Source organism: Diabrotica undecimpunctata, chromosome 9 (assembly GCF_040954645.1).
Source record: "Diabrotica undecimpunctata isolate CICGRU chromosome 9, icDiaUnde3, whole genome shotgun sequence".
NCBI lineage: Eukaryota > Metazoa > Arthropoda > Insecta > Coleoptera > Chrysomelidae > Diabrotica > Diabrotica undecimpunctata.
Genome location: NC_092811.1, coordinates 100,821,061 through 100,838,239, shown reverse-complemented (window position 1 = coordinate 100,838,239; position 17,179 = coordinate 100,821,061). Strand labels below are relative to the sequence as shown.

General features: G+C 33.7%; 1 protein-coding gene across 1 annotated transcript in view; it reads right to left on the bottom strand.

The window, feature by feature from the left end:
• Positions 1-17,179, bottom strand: part of LOC140450324 (uncharacterized) — a 205,740-nt gene that overhangs the window by 32,041 nt on the left and 156,520 nt on the right. Inside the window, exons 8-12 of the mRNA XM_072543901.1 lie at positions 12,151-13,083; positions 10,218-10,495; positions 9,177-9,438; positions 4,476-4,607; positions 3,645-4,009 (exon numbers count right to left, since the gene is read on the bottom strand). Coding sequence (XP_072400002.1) covers positions 3,645-4,009; positions 4,476-4,607; positions 9,177-9,438; positions 10,218-10,495; positions 12,151-13,083 — 1,970 coding nt within the window. The remainder of the gene's footprint in view (positions 1-3,644; positions 4,010-4,475; positions 4,608-9,176; positions 9,439-10,217; positions 10,496-12,150; positions 13,084-17,179) is intronic.

Below are 17,179 nucleotides of genomic sequence, written 5' to 3'. Positions count from 1 at the left end.
TAAGCCAGGATATTCTTCGTCTTCCCACATTTCGCTTTCCTCGGATTTTGCCTTGCATAATAATTTGTAATAATGCGTATTTTTGCCCTCTCATCACATGTCCTAAGTACTCAAGTTTTCGTCTTTTGATAGTTAATATTATTTCCGCCTCATTTCCTATCCTTCTAGTTACTTCCACGTTTGACATTCTTTGAATCCATGATATTCTTAGGATTCTTCTGTAACACCAAAATTCAATGGCGGCCAACTTATTCAGATGGACTTGTTTTAGTGTCCACCCTTCCAAGCCATACAGAAGAGTAGAGAGCACGTAACATCGAAGCATTCTCAGGCGTAGTTCTAACCTTATATCCCGACAACAAAGAAACTTTTTAAGTTTAATGAATGATGCACGTGCTATTTCAATGCGTGTCCTAATTTCTTTGGTTTGGTCTACATCTGATGTTATCCATGTTCCTAAGTATTTATAGTTATCAACACTCTCAATTGCAGTATCTTCAATAATCAGTTGGATATTTGCATGTGCAGATTTAGTCATGATCATGCATTTAGTTTTCTTTAAATTTATCTTCAGTCCGTACTCATGACAGCGTTCATTAAGGCATTGCATTACGTTCTGTAAATCATTGTTGTTCTCCGTCATTATTACTGTATCGTCTGCAAAACGTAAGTTATTCAAAACTTCTCCATTGATAGATATACCTTCTATTGAGTCTGAGAGCGCTTTTTGAAATACCGCTTCACTGTAGACATTGAAAAGTAGTAGTGACAGCACGCAACCCTGGCGGACTCCTCTCTGTATTTTGATATTTTGGGTGCACTGGTTGTCAACTCTTACCTTGGAAGTTTGATTTCAATATAAATTAGAAATTTTCATATCACGACTGTCAATATTTTTGCTTTTTAATATATCTACAAGCTTTTTATGTTGAACCTTATTAAATGCCTTTTCAAAGTCTACAAAACATAAGTACATGCCCTGATTCATATCCATGCATCTCTGAGCCAGCACATTCAAGCCGAACAAAGCATCTCTTGTACTCATACCATTTCTAAAGCCAAATTGTGTGTCACTAATTTCATATTCAAGAGTTTTAACAATTCTGCTGTGAATTATTTTTAAAAATGTTTTAAGTGTGTGACTCATTAAAGCTATTGTTCTGTGATCTGAGCAAGTTGTTGCACTTGGATTTTTGGGAATTGCTACAAAGGTCGATTGCAGCCATTGTCTGGGGATTGTGGCAGTGTGATATATTAGATTAAAGAGTTCAACCAATAAATCAATAACATCTTCATCGATGAGCTTTAATAATTCGATTGGCACATCATCTGGTCCAGTAGCCTCTTTTGTGTTTTTGATGGCATAGATGACTTCTTCTCTTAATATTGGTGGTCCGGTATCCTCGGTAATTTCATATAAGCCGAATGATAACAAATAGAGTAGAAGACGACAAGAGACGATTCCCCAATAGGAAGACGATCAGTAGGAAAACCACGAAAACGATGGAACGACAACTTACTGGAGGCACACTGAAAAACAGACAGAGTCATGTCTACATAAAAAAGAAGAAAAAGAAGAAGAAGAAGTGGTTTGCATTTTAAAATTTTCTGGTATCCCCTAATAATCTTTGTTTGTAAATAAAGCCTAACAGATAACAGATTGCATGTCAGTGCTCTGGTGATCAAATTAAATTGTTGTGCCCTTTTGTTCAGCTAATTAATATGTAAACAATTTTTATAGATGGTCAGATATAATGCCTATAATATCATGATAGTATGCTGTAACTGAGGTAAAGCTTAAGTGTTTTTGTTAAATTTTACAATTTGAATTCATTTTGCAGTTTTACCCAGTTTTAAAGGTATTCCATCTAATTTTAGAACTATTTAAATTTGTATTTTTGTCTTTTTGCTATCTGTTTTATTTTTTTTATGATTACTTGGCTAACTTGTTAACATTCCGTAAATCCAATAGAAATTCTAGAGAGAGAGATTATAAGGTAAGTGTGTTTGTTTTTTTTTTTGACTATATATGCATAGCAAATGTTTTTTAGAGCTTTAGTCTATTTTTTATCCTTCTTGAATCGATCTTCTTATAGGTCAAGTGTCGAGTTTTCCCCGTTCCTCGAAAAAGGACTAGGTATCGCCCTTTATTTTTCACCTTTCGTTTAGTACCAAATTCACTTATTTTCAATGGTACATCTCAATTCCCCTAAATGTTTTAAATATACTCCATTTAGAAATCCATTGACCCACGAACCAAAGCTCACCGTTGTGTCCGTCAAAACACCTTAGCGCCGGTTTGCAAGGTAAATTAACTTGCACCTGGATTTTATTCTTCTCTTTTCATCCCCCCCCCCTCCACATCCAGACAAGTTGCGTTACATCCTTTAACTTCGATTCTGTTTGGTCTTTTTAAAAACAGCTATTTCCCAATAATGACAAAAATATAACTAAAAAAATATAATAAATAAAGTGCTCTGCAGAGCCCTATTTTTTGTTCTTTGAAAATCTATGTTTTCTCTGGACAATATTATATGAAAGAATGCTTTAAATATTGTATATTCAAATGAACTATAGAAGATGTAAAAGAAGTAAACTGTATCTTGGACCTATCTGTAGTAATTCAAGCTACTTTCATATTATTTTTATCACCACCTCTAGAGGGCGTTAGGTTGTTTTTACATGAAAAAAAATCATCTGAAAATAATAAAACAAATCGATGTGTATTTGTAAAATGTTGTAAAAATTATTCAATGCCCTCTAACGGCGACAGTAACTATTAGCACCAAAGATTAAATCATTACATATAGGCCAATGTTGAGTGCTTCCAATAAGACTAAATTTCTTAATTTTGGTTAGGCATTAGGGTTGGAATAAAAAATTTAATTGGATATTAAAATATCTCGGTGTTGGTAATTTGTTTTCCTTTAATAATCCATAGGTAAAGTTGCATACTTTGCTTCAAAATTTTTAAGAGACAACTAGATTTACAAAAAGCAAAAAGTAGCGCCTTCTGGTGTGCACTTTACTTATTAAATTTGTTCCTAATTGGATAAGAATAAATACGATTTCTTTATTACCGGAAAAGAGCTGTTTGAAACAAGATTAACTTTGTAAAGATCGGTCGAGTAGAACCGAAGTTATAGGCATTTTTCTATAACAAACTTCCCTCTCTTCCTATCCCTCTTACTAAAAGACAGACCAAAACTTATGAATCCAAGTGCACGCAAAATTTTGCTATAAATACAATGAATATATTTCCAGTGCTTTCCAGATTGATAAATTTTATAAAATTTTGTTTTTTGATTTTTCGTCATTTAATTACTCCATCTAGCGGTAACGGTTTTTCTAGAGACCACTTCTGTTATAAAAATGTTTATTTTTATAAGAGATATGGATGAGAGCTGTTATTGGTTAGCCACCCGGTACATATTTAACCAAATTATAATTCTGACAAATAAAATTGCCAAAAAAACAATGTACCAGAATAAGTATCTTGGGGGAAGATGGTTCTATTGAAAGAATCAGTTTATTAAAGGTAAAGTCTAAAATATTTAGTTGTATGATTGAAAAAAACGATGAATGCAGATAATCTCAAAAAACAGTATTCAAAATACCAAAGTGAAAGAACATTCAACACTTACTTGAAGAGAGTATCCCTCGGGACAGTCACATTTAAATCCCCCTTTAAAGTTCCTACAGATCATTTCACAATCTCCATTGTTAACCAAACACTCATCTACATCTATACAAGTTCTGTTTTTAACATCTTCCAGTTGCAATCCATGAGGACACGTACATTGGAATGATCCCGGAAGATTTCTGCAACCGTGGGAGCAGCCGCCTCTGTTGACACGACATTCGTTGATTTCTTTACACACCCTTTTATTTGGTCTTAAAAGATATCCTGGTGGACATGAACATTCCCGTTTTCCTTCCTTATTGTGACAGATGTGGGAGCAGCCTCCGTTGTTTTTGGTGCAGGGATTTTGATCCATGCAAGTTTTACCTTAAAAAAATGATCAATATTTTTTGAAAACTATTCTAGCACACTAAATAAATTTTACTACAAAAAAAATTGTTTCCAATCGGTTGTAAGAATTCTACTTTTTTTGAGATTTTTACAATGATCTGGTGTTGATATTATTCTAAATATAGTAGGATAAAGTTTTACAATGATTTAAATTTTGTGGCTTTAATCATTTTAAAATATATCGATTGTTATTCTTCCAGTGAAAATACTCGGTAATTTTATAGCCTAGTCAAAATAAAACAAATTGTTTTTATTTGGTTTCAAATTATGACCGTTTCCAAATCAAAGTTTAGGTGAAAATAAATGATTTTTTTATGAAAGTGAAAAACACATAAACATAAATAAAATTTAAGTGTTTTAATCGCATTTCTAATACCTTAAAACTGTTAATATTATTTCGGTGAGTGCTCGAGATTTAAAATCATTTTGTAAAAATATTTACCAAACAGTTTATATCCTGGTGGGCAGGTACATTTTGCTTGACCTCTGGAATTACTACAGCCATGGGAACAACCTCCATTATTTATTGAACATGGATTTACTTTAAAACAGGTTTTGTCTATCAGCTCATGGCCTATAAATATACTTACAGTAAGCTATAAATTTATTTAAAATGAAAATAAAATATTTATATTCACACCATTTTGACGAATATTCATATTGACAATTTCTATATAGCAGATAATTTTTACATAGACTAGAATTCAAAATAAATTATGATTTTTTGTTCTCTTAGAAACTAACACAAATATATTTACTTGTATTGGGATTCGTTGATTTACAAGTGGCCGAGAAGTAAGGGTTTAAAAGAGAATACGAATATTGAAGAATAGTAAGATTGTAATACATCCGTGTGGAGTCTAACCGGAACGACCTAACCGGTCATAGGGACGGGGGCTAGTTACTTACTTACTCCGTGGCGTTACAACCCTTCGTGGGTTTTAGCCGACTCGACAACATGCCTCCACTGTTTTCTGTCTTGAGCAACCTCCATCCAATTCTCCACGCCCATAGTGCTTAGGTCTCCTGCTATATTATCTCGCCACCGGAGACGAGGACGTCCGCGTGGTCTCCTTCCAGTTGGAACTTCCTCCCACACCAGTCTTACTGTTCGTTCGTTAGAATGTCTTCTGAGGTGTCCTGCCCATTGGAGTCTTCTGGACTTTATTTCTTTTATGATGTTGGCGTCTGGGTAAACTTCTTCGAGCTCTTTGTTAGTTCTTATCCTATATTGTTCTGATGCTTCAGCCAGCACAGGGCCAAAGATCTTCCTTAGGATTTTTCTTTCCCAAACACATAGTCTCTCTTCGTTTGTCTTTGTTATCGTCCATGTTTCGCTTCCATACATCACAACGGGTCGTATGATTATTTTATAGACCTGTATCTTCGTACGTCTTGTTAGTTGTTTCGATTTTATAAGGTTTTGGAGGGCAAAAAGACATCTGTTGCCGGCCTGGATCCTGATGTTTATTTCTTGTGATCCGTTATTGTCTTCAGTTATTGTTGTTCCAAGATACTTGAATTCTCTAACGCGCTCAAAGTTAAAGTCATCTATGGTGATGTTCTGACCGATTCTGTCTCTGCTTTGGTTATTGCGGGCTATTGGGGGCTAGTTGAAAAATAAAAATACCAACCGCGAATCAAAACAGACTAAGGTATGGCAACCCTAACAGAAGAGCCACTGGCTCTCCAGGTTGGGGGTTGGGTTAGAGGCTGACAACCTCTTCCTGTAAAAAAACATATGTTACAGAACCTCAGGAACTGTCAGCTGGACAGAACTCACAGAAAAATGGAATTGAGATTAGAAACATGGAATAACCGGACCCTGTACCAAACTGGAGCACTCACATATTTACTAGACAAAGTGAATACGTACAAAGTAGATGTTTTAGCACTGCAGGAAATGCGGTGGACGGGAACTAGCACTCCAATAGATGTATGGGGTGGGATTTATTGTAAACCAAAGAACAAAAGGCCTTATTATTGAATTTAAAGAATGTGCTATTTGCGCTAAAAGGGCAATTCTTTAATTACAGTTTGATCAATACACATGCCCTAACTGATGACAAACCAGAGGACATAAAAGAACAGTTCTTCGAAGACCTAGAGCAAGCCTACTGGAAATGTCCCAGAAATGACATTAAGATTATATTAGGTCACATGAATGCAAGAATAGGACGAAAGCGAGTTTTCATGCCCACGATAGGAAAGCATAGCCTACACAACATCAGTAGCGATAATGAATTACGACAGATAAACTTAGCAGCAGAAATAATATGACAGTCGCTAGCACCTATTTTGAACCCAAGAACATACACAAGGTAACGTGGACCTCTCCTGATGGAAGAACAACGAGTAGTATTGATCACATCTTAATATATTCAAGGCATGGGACAGACGTAATAAACTTCAGAAGTTATATAGGCGCAAACGTAGACTTAGATCATTGCTTAGTGATCTTAATATTGAGAGCTAGAATTTCAAACATCAGTAAAGAAAATAAAATAGATAGAAAAAAATGGAATATGCAAAAGCTGAGAGATGCGATAATTGCAGAACGGTACTCAGAAAACATCACCAACAGGCTAAGGAATCAAAATGTAAATGAAGAAGACCAGACAGATATAAACACCTACTGGGACAAAATAAAGGAAGACATTGAAGCGGCAGCGAAAGATGAAATAGGAACAGAAATTTGTGCTCGTAAAAAACCTTGGTTTGACGATGAATGCAAGAATGCAACAAAAGAAAAAAATGAAGCCTACAGAAAGATGCTTACCCGACAAACTAGAACAACTATAGAGAATTGCCAAAAAAAGAGAAGAGAAGAAAAGAGGATATATAAAAAAATGAAACCACTTAAATAAGGAACTTATTAGAGACATAGATTGAGCTTTCAACTAAGTATTATTTGCCATATGATCATATTTAAAATTGGCTTACAAAGTGGTACTGGTATACCAATTATTAATGATTCCGTCGTTTTCCGTCGCTGTAGCACCATAAAAACATAGTTAGGGTGTCTTGTTCTTCAACACGGTCCACGATACGGGAATAATATCGCAAGAGTGGCGGAAGTCCGAACGATACTCGGAAAACTTCCCCAACACGCTAAGGAATCAAAATGTAAATGAAGAAGACCAGACACGTAAACACTCCTACTGTACCAGAATAAAGGAAGATATTAAAGCAGCAATAAAAGATGAAATATGATTATATGAAATATAATTACCAGACAAAGAGAAGAGAAGAAAAGAGGAAACACAAAAGAAAAAGACGAAATCACTTAAATAAGGAACTTAAGAAAATATATAGGAAACCTCAACAGATAGAAAGAATTCAAAACATTCTATAAAAAACTTAACATCAACAGAAAAGAATTCAAGGCAACCACAAGACAATGCAGAAGTCAGCGCTGAAACAAATTTTGGAAAAAACAATGGAATACGGCATTGATATTCATCACATATTTATAGACTACAAAGCAGCCTACGATTCTGTGAATAGAAGAGAAATGTTCAAAGCAATGAACGAGCTAGGAATACCAAATCAGTTATTAAATTTAACAAAACTAACTCTTGAAAAAGTTGAATGTAGAGTACGAATACAGGGGAACTGTCTAAACCTTTTAAAACAAATAACGGGCTGTGCCAGGGAGACCCTCTCTCCTGTATACTGTCCAATCTGCCTCTGGAAAAATTAATACGTATGTCACAAATCACAACCACTGGTTTAATATTTAATAAATCAGTACAAATCCTGGCCTATGCTGATGATATCAATATTGTTGGGAGAACGGAAAACGCTGTACGAGAGACTTATGCAGCATTAAAAGAATCAGATACAAAAATGGGTGTAATAATAAACACCAACAAAACGAAGTATATGAAAATAAGCACACAACCACAAATCCTACTACCACTGGTTATAGAAAACGACGTCATCGAAGCAGTGAACGAATTTGTATACCTGGGAGCGATCCTTAACACTGAAAATAATACTACCGCAGAGATAAACCGTAGAATTTGTACGGCCAACAGATGCTATTTTGGGCTAAATCACCGCCTTAAATCCACAATTATATCGAGAAATACAAAAATAAAACTCTACAAAACAATAATACGCCCAGTCCTAACATATAGTTCAGAGACCTGGACTCTAACAAAAAATAATGAAACCATGTTAGGATGTTTCGAAAGAAAGGTACTAAGGCGAATCTATGGAGCAGTGAATGACAATAGAGTGCAGAAAAGACGATACAACTTCGAACTTTATAGAATATACCAGGAACCTGATATCGTAAAACATATTAAGATAGAACGTTTGAGATGGATAGGGCATGTAATGCGGATGAAACAAAATGACCCAGCTAGATAGACGCTTTTTGATAGACTTATTGGTCAAAGAAGAAGAGGAAGACCCAGAACAAGGTTCCTTGATAACATCGATGAAGACATGAGAAATACGGGAATACGTGCTTGGCGGAGAAAACCGATGGATAGGGACGACTGCAGAGAAATTCTTGATGAAGCTAGGACCCACACAGGTTTGTAAAGCCAGAATGATGATGAATAATGTAATACAACTTCAGATCTGCTACGCAAACTAAATGTCTATACATTCCCGAATATTCGATTAGTTACTGCCGAATCTGTACGCATCTAATAGGTGTTTGATGATTCAACAAGAGTCGATGTTTCTATAAACTGGCTAAGGTAAGGTTATTGAGAATATTTAAAGTGCTGAATAGATAGAAATAACTTGTTTATTGTTAATTAAAATATTTTAACAAACTTAAAGCGTTAGTGTATCACGACAAAGAAGAGTATAATAATTAATTGCATAATTAATTAACTGTAGTTCTGGGAAAGGCCAGAGGGAAGAAGGTCTGTAGGGCGGCCTAGAAAAAGGTGGAAAGATGCAGTCAAATGAAGATCTAGAGAAAATGGGAGTGCGACAATGGGAATTACTGGCACAGCACCGACAAACATGGAAGGCAATAGTAAACGCGGCAAAGACTCACGAAGAGTTGTAGCGCCATTGATGATGATGATAATTAATTAACACTGTTTTCATCGTTTTTTATAACTGACATCTTACCTAGAATTGATCTAAAACATTTATAAAAAGTAATTAGCTTTACCTGGTGGACATTTGCAGATAACAGCCCCTTCTATACTACTACAAATATGCGAGCAACCACCATTTTTGTGATTGCAAGGATTAATGAGCATACAGGTTTTTCCAGCAAGCTCCTGCCCTTGGGGGCAAAGACATATCACATTATTGTTTTCATCAGTCGCACATTCGTGGGAACAGCCACCATTATTAATAAAACATGGATTCACTTGGACACAGGTTGTTTTGTTTACCAGATTGTGTCTGTCAGGACAGGAACATTTTGGCTAAAATAAATATGTCATATTTTAATTTTAAAATTAGTTACATGTTATGATAGTAGATACATAACATACTTCCAATGTAGGAATTAATACAAACTCCTAGAATTCCAAAATCATGAAATTATGAGTGTTTGGTGAAATGCAATCAACACATCATAAACTACATTAAATAATATAGTCTTATTTTCATCTATTTCGTCTTATGCAATTTAATAAGTATTTACGTCCTCTATTGTGACGGAATAAAATTTGAACATATTGATTTCCCCACAGTTGGCTTGATATACTTGATGTTCTAAAAGAATCGTGGCGGTCAAATATTTCGCGAAATTTATATCGGATAAAAAAACTGAAAAATTCTGCAAACAATTCGTAAAAAACTGCATTCCCACCATAACAATTAGTTTGCAGACTACTGAGCTGTACTTGTTTTTCCGGTAACACTTGTTTAATCGTGAACTCTGTGTCTGTCCCAAATTGGTCTTCATGACATTAATCAGGGCCCTACAGACTAACCTTAACCACAATCAGGCAGTTTCGACAGAACTTACTGTTAATTGTTAATAAGAAGTTTCGATTTATTCTTGATAGAAGAGCCCTGAGCATACTAGGCCCAAATAAAGAGTTTAAAGTGCTAGCGGCGGACTGTTATATGTAGCAGATCTCCTGAAGATGTCTCGAGAACTTGTAAAATAGTTATGGAAAATAAATACTGAAGCCAATTGGCTACAATACAACTTGTTTAGAATATATGCAACACAATCATTTTAAAAAAGACTTACCTTTCCGTCGATATTTTTACAGTAATGAGAACAGCCTCCATTTTCTTCGAAGCACGGATCAATTATGATGCAAGTATAGTCATCTTCGAGAACATAGTTATCAGGACACGAGCATCTAGCTTTACCAAAAATATTTTCGCAAATATCAGAGCAGCCGCCATTGTTTAGTAAACAAGGATTATATTTCTCGCAGTGGGTTTCGTTCTTTAATCGGTAACCTTCAGGGCATGAGCAGATGGTTTCCTTTTGAGTAGAGTTGCAAATATGGGAGCAGTTACCTAAAACAGATACAATTACTATATCTAAAAAGATTCATAGACAAATAAAGGCTTTAGAGGGTTTTTTGAAAAGCCGAGCACTATTCTGTAGATTCAGGACATATTTTATAAGAAATGAAGTTAAAAGTGGCTAAAAAAAGTCACAATAACAAATCGAGTACAAAGACAAATAGGGAATAGGCATTAACTGACATCATGTCTCCTTTGTTATTGGTCCGACTGAAGCGTGTGATGCGTTAAATGAAAGAGAAGAATATAAAGAATATATTAAGATAGAAAAAACAAACAAGTCGACGAATAAAACGGCATTACACAGTGTCTTCATTAAAGGAAAAGATATAAAGACTCTATTAAGATAAAAAAAAAACAAGTAAGGAGACTACCTAAAGAACACTACACAGATCTTTATTAGATATTAATGAAGGTATAGTGACATACGAAATATCATAGGGCCCTATGAATACAAATAGGTTTACTATACTATAAGACAAATTTTGATCTATTGACTTAAAGAATGCCTCAGTCTGAGTACAAAACAAACAACTTATCGTATCCTAACATGCGATAAAGCAAATGAAAGGGGATAATATAACGAATATATTCAGATAGAAAAAACCAACAAAGAGACTGCCGAAAGGTCAACACATCTTCTTCGTTATTAATAAATCTATAGCAAAATACGATATTTGCCATGACACTATGGATAATAATAGACTTATTTTCTTTATATATAAAGCATAAGGCAAATATAAGGTAAATTTGTTTTATTGATCTGGAGAAGGCCTCTGACTGTGTACAACATAAACAACTAGCCTAATACTAGCATACGACACATCAAATCAAACGACGTGAGACGTATAGTACATATAATGTATATAGCATGCCAGAGAAAATAAGTTATACAAGATCCTCGTCATTATCACAAGAGTTGCAGCTATAAAGTAAAGTGTTGAGTCTCCAAGGTTTTTACTATTCTTTCTATCCATTAACAATCGTTATCAGTTTCTCACCATACTTTTCCATCATTCTCATCCATGTTATCAGTGTATTGTTTGGACGATTCTGCGTGTCTGGATACATTTTGATCTTTCGCTTCAATTATATGTAGTTCCTGTAGAAGTAGATATTAGGATATTCAGATTTGGTTTCAGAACGTAACTGATCATCTGGATGCTTTTCGTACGCTGTCTCGACTTAAAATATTTCTTGAGATGGTCAGAAAACCCTCTGACCATTCTTAGGTGGTCTATGGGACAAGTGCATCCCCCTAAATCAGCGATATTGTAATGCGCTTTTGAATGGCGATAATCTAACTAAATGATCACAGAAATATGATTCTTTACAGCGTTTTCTGTGCTAGCAACATCATTTCCAAATAACAAAAGACAAGTCAATATCTTTGAACTTAAAAACAGACTACATGTGCTAGCCAGACAATGAGATTTTACTAAATAGAAGAAAATAATATCTTTTAAAGTAAATAGGTAGTTGGAATATACCATTAAGTAAGATCATATTATAGTATAGTAATTAAAATATTAAATGTAAAATATGAAAATAAATACTAAATATTTTCCCAAATAATTTGTATTTATTTCTTTTAAATAAAATAATGTTTTAACCAGAAAATAAACTAATACGAATATTTTACTTACCATTGTTTATCAAGCAAGGATCTTGTGGTAGACAAGTACTAAAATCTTCCCCCAGCAAAAAACCTTCTGGACACATACAACTGACATCACCATCATCATCTGTTAAGCAGATATGGCTACATCCACCATTTTCTTTAAGACATCTGTCAATTCGATAACAGGTTTTTCCTTCTAAATAGTAATTTCTCGGGCAACTGCATGACAATACACTGTTTTCAAATATACATGTATCAGAACACCCTCCATTATCTTCTAAACAAGGATTTTTCTCAAAACAGTGTGTTGTATTATGCAATTCGTGTGTGTGGGGACAGGAACATGATTGTTTGTGATTTTTGAAGATGCAAGTATGAGAACAACCACCATTATTTTCTAAACAAGGATTAATCTCAATACACTGAGTTCCATTTTCCAGCGAATACAATTCTGGACACATACAATTAACTTTATCGTCGATGAATTCACAAAAATGCGAACAGTTACCGTTATTTATGGAACAAAGATTAATTTTCATACATGTTGTACTATTTACCAATTCATATTCTTTGGGACATTCACATCTCACGACGGAATTAGCATTAACGCAGATGTGACTACAACCTCCGTTATTGGTCAAACACGGATCCAAAAGATAACAATCTCGATCCTCCAAAGTATGCCCTTTAGGACATTTGCAAACAGCAACGCCGTTTTTGTTAACACATTCATGTGAACATCCTCCATTATCCTCTAAGCACGGATCTACAATTTTGCAAGTGCGATTGTCACTTTCTAGCATATAGTTTTCTTCACATTTGCAAAAGTAGGATCCTTCAATATTCTCGCAAATGTGTGTACAGTTACCGTTATCGTTGGTACACTCGTCTATATCTTGACAGCTAGCATCATCTGAAGACAACTTGTATCCTGTGTGACAGGAACATTCATAACCACCTATAAAGAGAAAACAATTAGACTTGTGCTCTTTTTTCTACAAATTACATTACACATGATTAATTTCAGAACTTATTCCTCGTACAATTTTCAGTACGATTTGATTTTACACTAAAATTATTATATTTCTTTTATTCAAGATAATTTATTTCTTATGTATTTTCTGACTTATTTTCTATCTTTAATTTTGCATTAATATTTATATTGATATATGTACCGGGTGGTCCAATAAGCCGATCTCTCGGCTATATATCAGAAACTATTCATGTTACAACTTTAGGAGAAAAATTCCTTAGTAAAAGTGGCCAGGAGAAATCGCTGGAAATAACTTTCAAGTTTCTGGGTTAACCGCTAGGGGGCGTAACCTCTGAAGAAAACTTTGGAAACCAGTTTTTTGGGAAATATGCTCAATTATATCAAGTGTTAAATAAGTAAACTAGAAAGAGGCCTAAATTCTGCACAAATCTGTTTAAGTACTTTTTTCTTATTTTTTCAAATAAAGAGTGGGGGAGAGTGCGAAAGTATTTGTGGATAAATACCTATAACTTTGGTTTGGATCAACCGATTTTAACGAAATTAGTGTCATTAGAAAGAGTGTGGATGAATTAATACTACAGGAACTCCTAAATAATCTTTCAACTTGCAAAAATTCAGCTGCAGGTCCCGATAACATCCCCTTCATATTCCTCAAAAATCTTCCCATATCTGCCGTAAAAACTTCTTATACTGTACAACATAATATGGACCAATCAAAAATTTCCAATATTATGGAGGGAATCTATCGTTATACTAATTAAGAAACAGGACAAATCCCCGAATAATCCAAATTCTTACCGTCCTATTTCACTGACATGCACTTTGTGTAAACTGCTAGGAAAACCAATAAACAAAATACTTATGTGGTATCTAGAAAAAGACAAAATTTTAGATTCAGCTCAATCTGGATTCCTTCCATCTCGAAGCACGGTTAACAACTTGGTAATGTTACAAACAGAGATCACAACTGCCTTTCAAAATAAGCAAAATTTAATAGCAACATCATTTGACATCGAGAGCGCCTTCGACACTATTACGTTCTACTGGGACCTACCTTCAGGAAAATGGGGTACCCCAAGGATCAATTCCAAGTTCCACTTTATTTATAATAACTATTAATGATATTTGCAACAATATTCACAACCCAGTGCAGTACAACTTATATGCTGACGACCTGATTTTATATTGCCAAGGTAAAGATATGTTCATAACTACAAATCTAATTAAAAAAGCAGTAAATGAACTAACTTCTTGGCCTATAAGCTTGGGTATTAATTTCTCTGCTAAAAAGTCAAAAGTACTCAAATTCAGTCGAAGAACACATAGCATATTATTACCACAAATTACATTAAATAGTACTCCGCTCACAGTGGCTAACGAACACAAGATACTAGGTTTAATTTTTGATAGTAGACTAAAATGGACACCCAAAGATTACAAACGTCAAAGCTAAGTGCTTACTAGATTAAATGTATTAAAATCTCTAGCAAACCATCACTGGGGAGCTGATGAAGATATCCTAATTAAGGTATACAGATCTCTCATTCGCTTTCGACTGAATTATGGATGCTTTGTATACATGTCAGCATCATAGACTTATTTAAGGACTCTTGACATATCGTCTTCGCTATGAAACAGGTCCCCTTTCGCTTCACAGGCAACAACTTATATATATATATATATATATATATATATATATATATATATATATATATATATATATATATATATATATATATATATATTGAAAAAGTTGTATTTTATTAATTTTATTTTTATTTATAATAAATGTTGTAATTTTTAAAATCTGTGGTTCGTTGTTTAATTTAATATATACCTCAGCTAGCTCAATTATGTGTTCTAAGCAATCTGTCACTGTGTGACGTCGACTCTGTAGTCTCCTGGTAGAGTTCAAAAAGAAATTAAACCAAAATTTACTTTAGACCTTTGATAAATTAACCCAAATGAAGCACGTTATTTATTAATATTGAACAAATTTAATATAAACAATAAAATTCGTCTGCAACTTGGGTTGCCTTTAAAAATTTACAAAATAGGAATCGTATAAATCTTAATGTGGTTTAGAGTCGTGACAATAAAATTTTATTACAAAATGTGGAGACTCTATACAAGTACCTAAAAACTAAATAAATATTGCAACTTTATAAAGTGTTTAAATGAACTATAAAGAAAAGAAAATGAACACTTTATTCCACTGACTTTTAACTTGCATTCAAATATTATCAAAATTTCAAATGATCCCCAAAATTATTATCCAACCTTACTTTAAAACAGTTCTGATTTATTTAAAGAAAACTAACTACTCGCAAAATAATTGGTGAAACTGGAATATCAATCCTCTCTTCGGAAGTTAAGGTACGTACTATTCTATTTTTAATTTAATGATCATTAATATTTTCAATTTTTTTTAGGCCTATCGCAATTATGTTAATTCATGAATTTTAATTTTCTCAATTTAAATGACATTTCTGTACTCCAATAATAATTTATAAGTTAAATTGTTTCTCTTACTCTCTGGAACAAATTCTGGATATCTCTGCTGTGGAAACTGTGGAAAAACTAAAATTCTCTTTAGACGAGTTAAAAAAACACTCCCGACCTATTCCACAATTTCAGGACTCTCCTTTCAAAATTTCTTGTCGGCCTCTCCAAAATCCATTATCCGTTGCTAACAGCAACCAACGTTCTTTTTTCTTTTCGTCTTCTATTTTTTTTTTAAACCATAAAACTGTCCTGTTCTGACACATTTGTCAATCCACATTAATTTCTCATAATCACTTTAATCACATCTAATTTGGGAATTTAAAAAAAAAATGTTCAGATATAAAACTTATTCTATTACAATGCTAATACAATTTATTCTTTTCATCTCCACATCATTGTAATTTCTTATTTAACAAAACCCCTATTAATTTAGCTCCCATAGACTTGCTTGACAGTTTATTTTCTGACGTTTTCAAAATTTCTATGTTTAAATATTTTTTAAGAATTCTTCTTTTTTTGTTCTTTTTAAGGTTTAGACGATTCACCTATACACTAGGCAACTATACTATTCAGAAATTATTAACACTATACCAGGTAAGTCAAAATTAATTTATTTAACAATTTACTAATCTTTTTCTCTCTTTTATTTCAGAGTCGAACCCACATTGTGATGGCTTCATGAAATTCATAAACAACAAACTCATATAAAAATCCATTTAAGTTGTATCCTTTTTAACATATTGAAATCATTTCAATATATATAAGCTAATTTACAAACCCTATAATTGTGAGCTTTACAATAAATATTAGACATTACCTCAAATTTGACTTTCTCTTTCACAACCTGTTGATTTTTCAATAACAGATACTCATATACTGTCATCAACTCTTTCTTGGATTAATATTATACCAAAAATTACCCTTTTGCTTAATAATTATCACAAAAATAAAAACAATAGCCAAATTCTAAGGCAATCTTTCCTAGAGCTGGTCAACACAAACATATGACGAGATTCTCTACACAGATGCATTTAAAACTGAGATTCGGATATTCTGTAATAACTTCCAATAGTATCATTCAGACGTTCTGTCTTCCACAATTCACCTCTTTCCATATAGGAAAGCTGTACGCTATCCTGTAAGCATTAAAAGGCTTATGTAACCAAACTAAAGCCAAGATCACTGCAATATGTAGATTCAATGTCCTCCATCGGCTCGATTAAAAATATATATTCCAAACAGCCATTAGTTCATGCTATACATCTTGCAACAAACTGTCTCATTTCTTCTGGAACGAACATAACAATAATCTGGATTCCTTCACACGTTGGCTTTTTAGGTAATGAGACTGCTGATACTGCTGCAAAAGAAGCAATTACATCCAAATCAGATATCAAATCTGTTCAACCAGCATCAGATCTGAAACCACTTTTCAGGTCCCAAATCAAAAAGTCCTGACAAAACCAATGAAAGAATTCAACCTCGAAATTACACAAAATACAACCGACCATCAAAACCTTTCAGCTACCTAACTTAAGTAGAAGAGACAAATTAA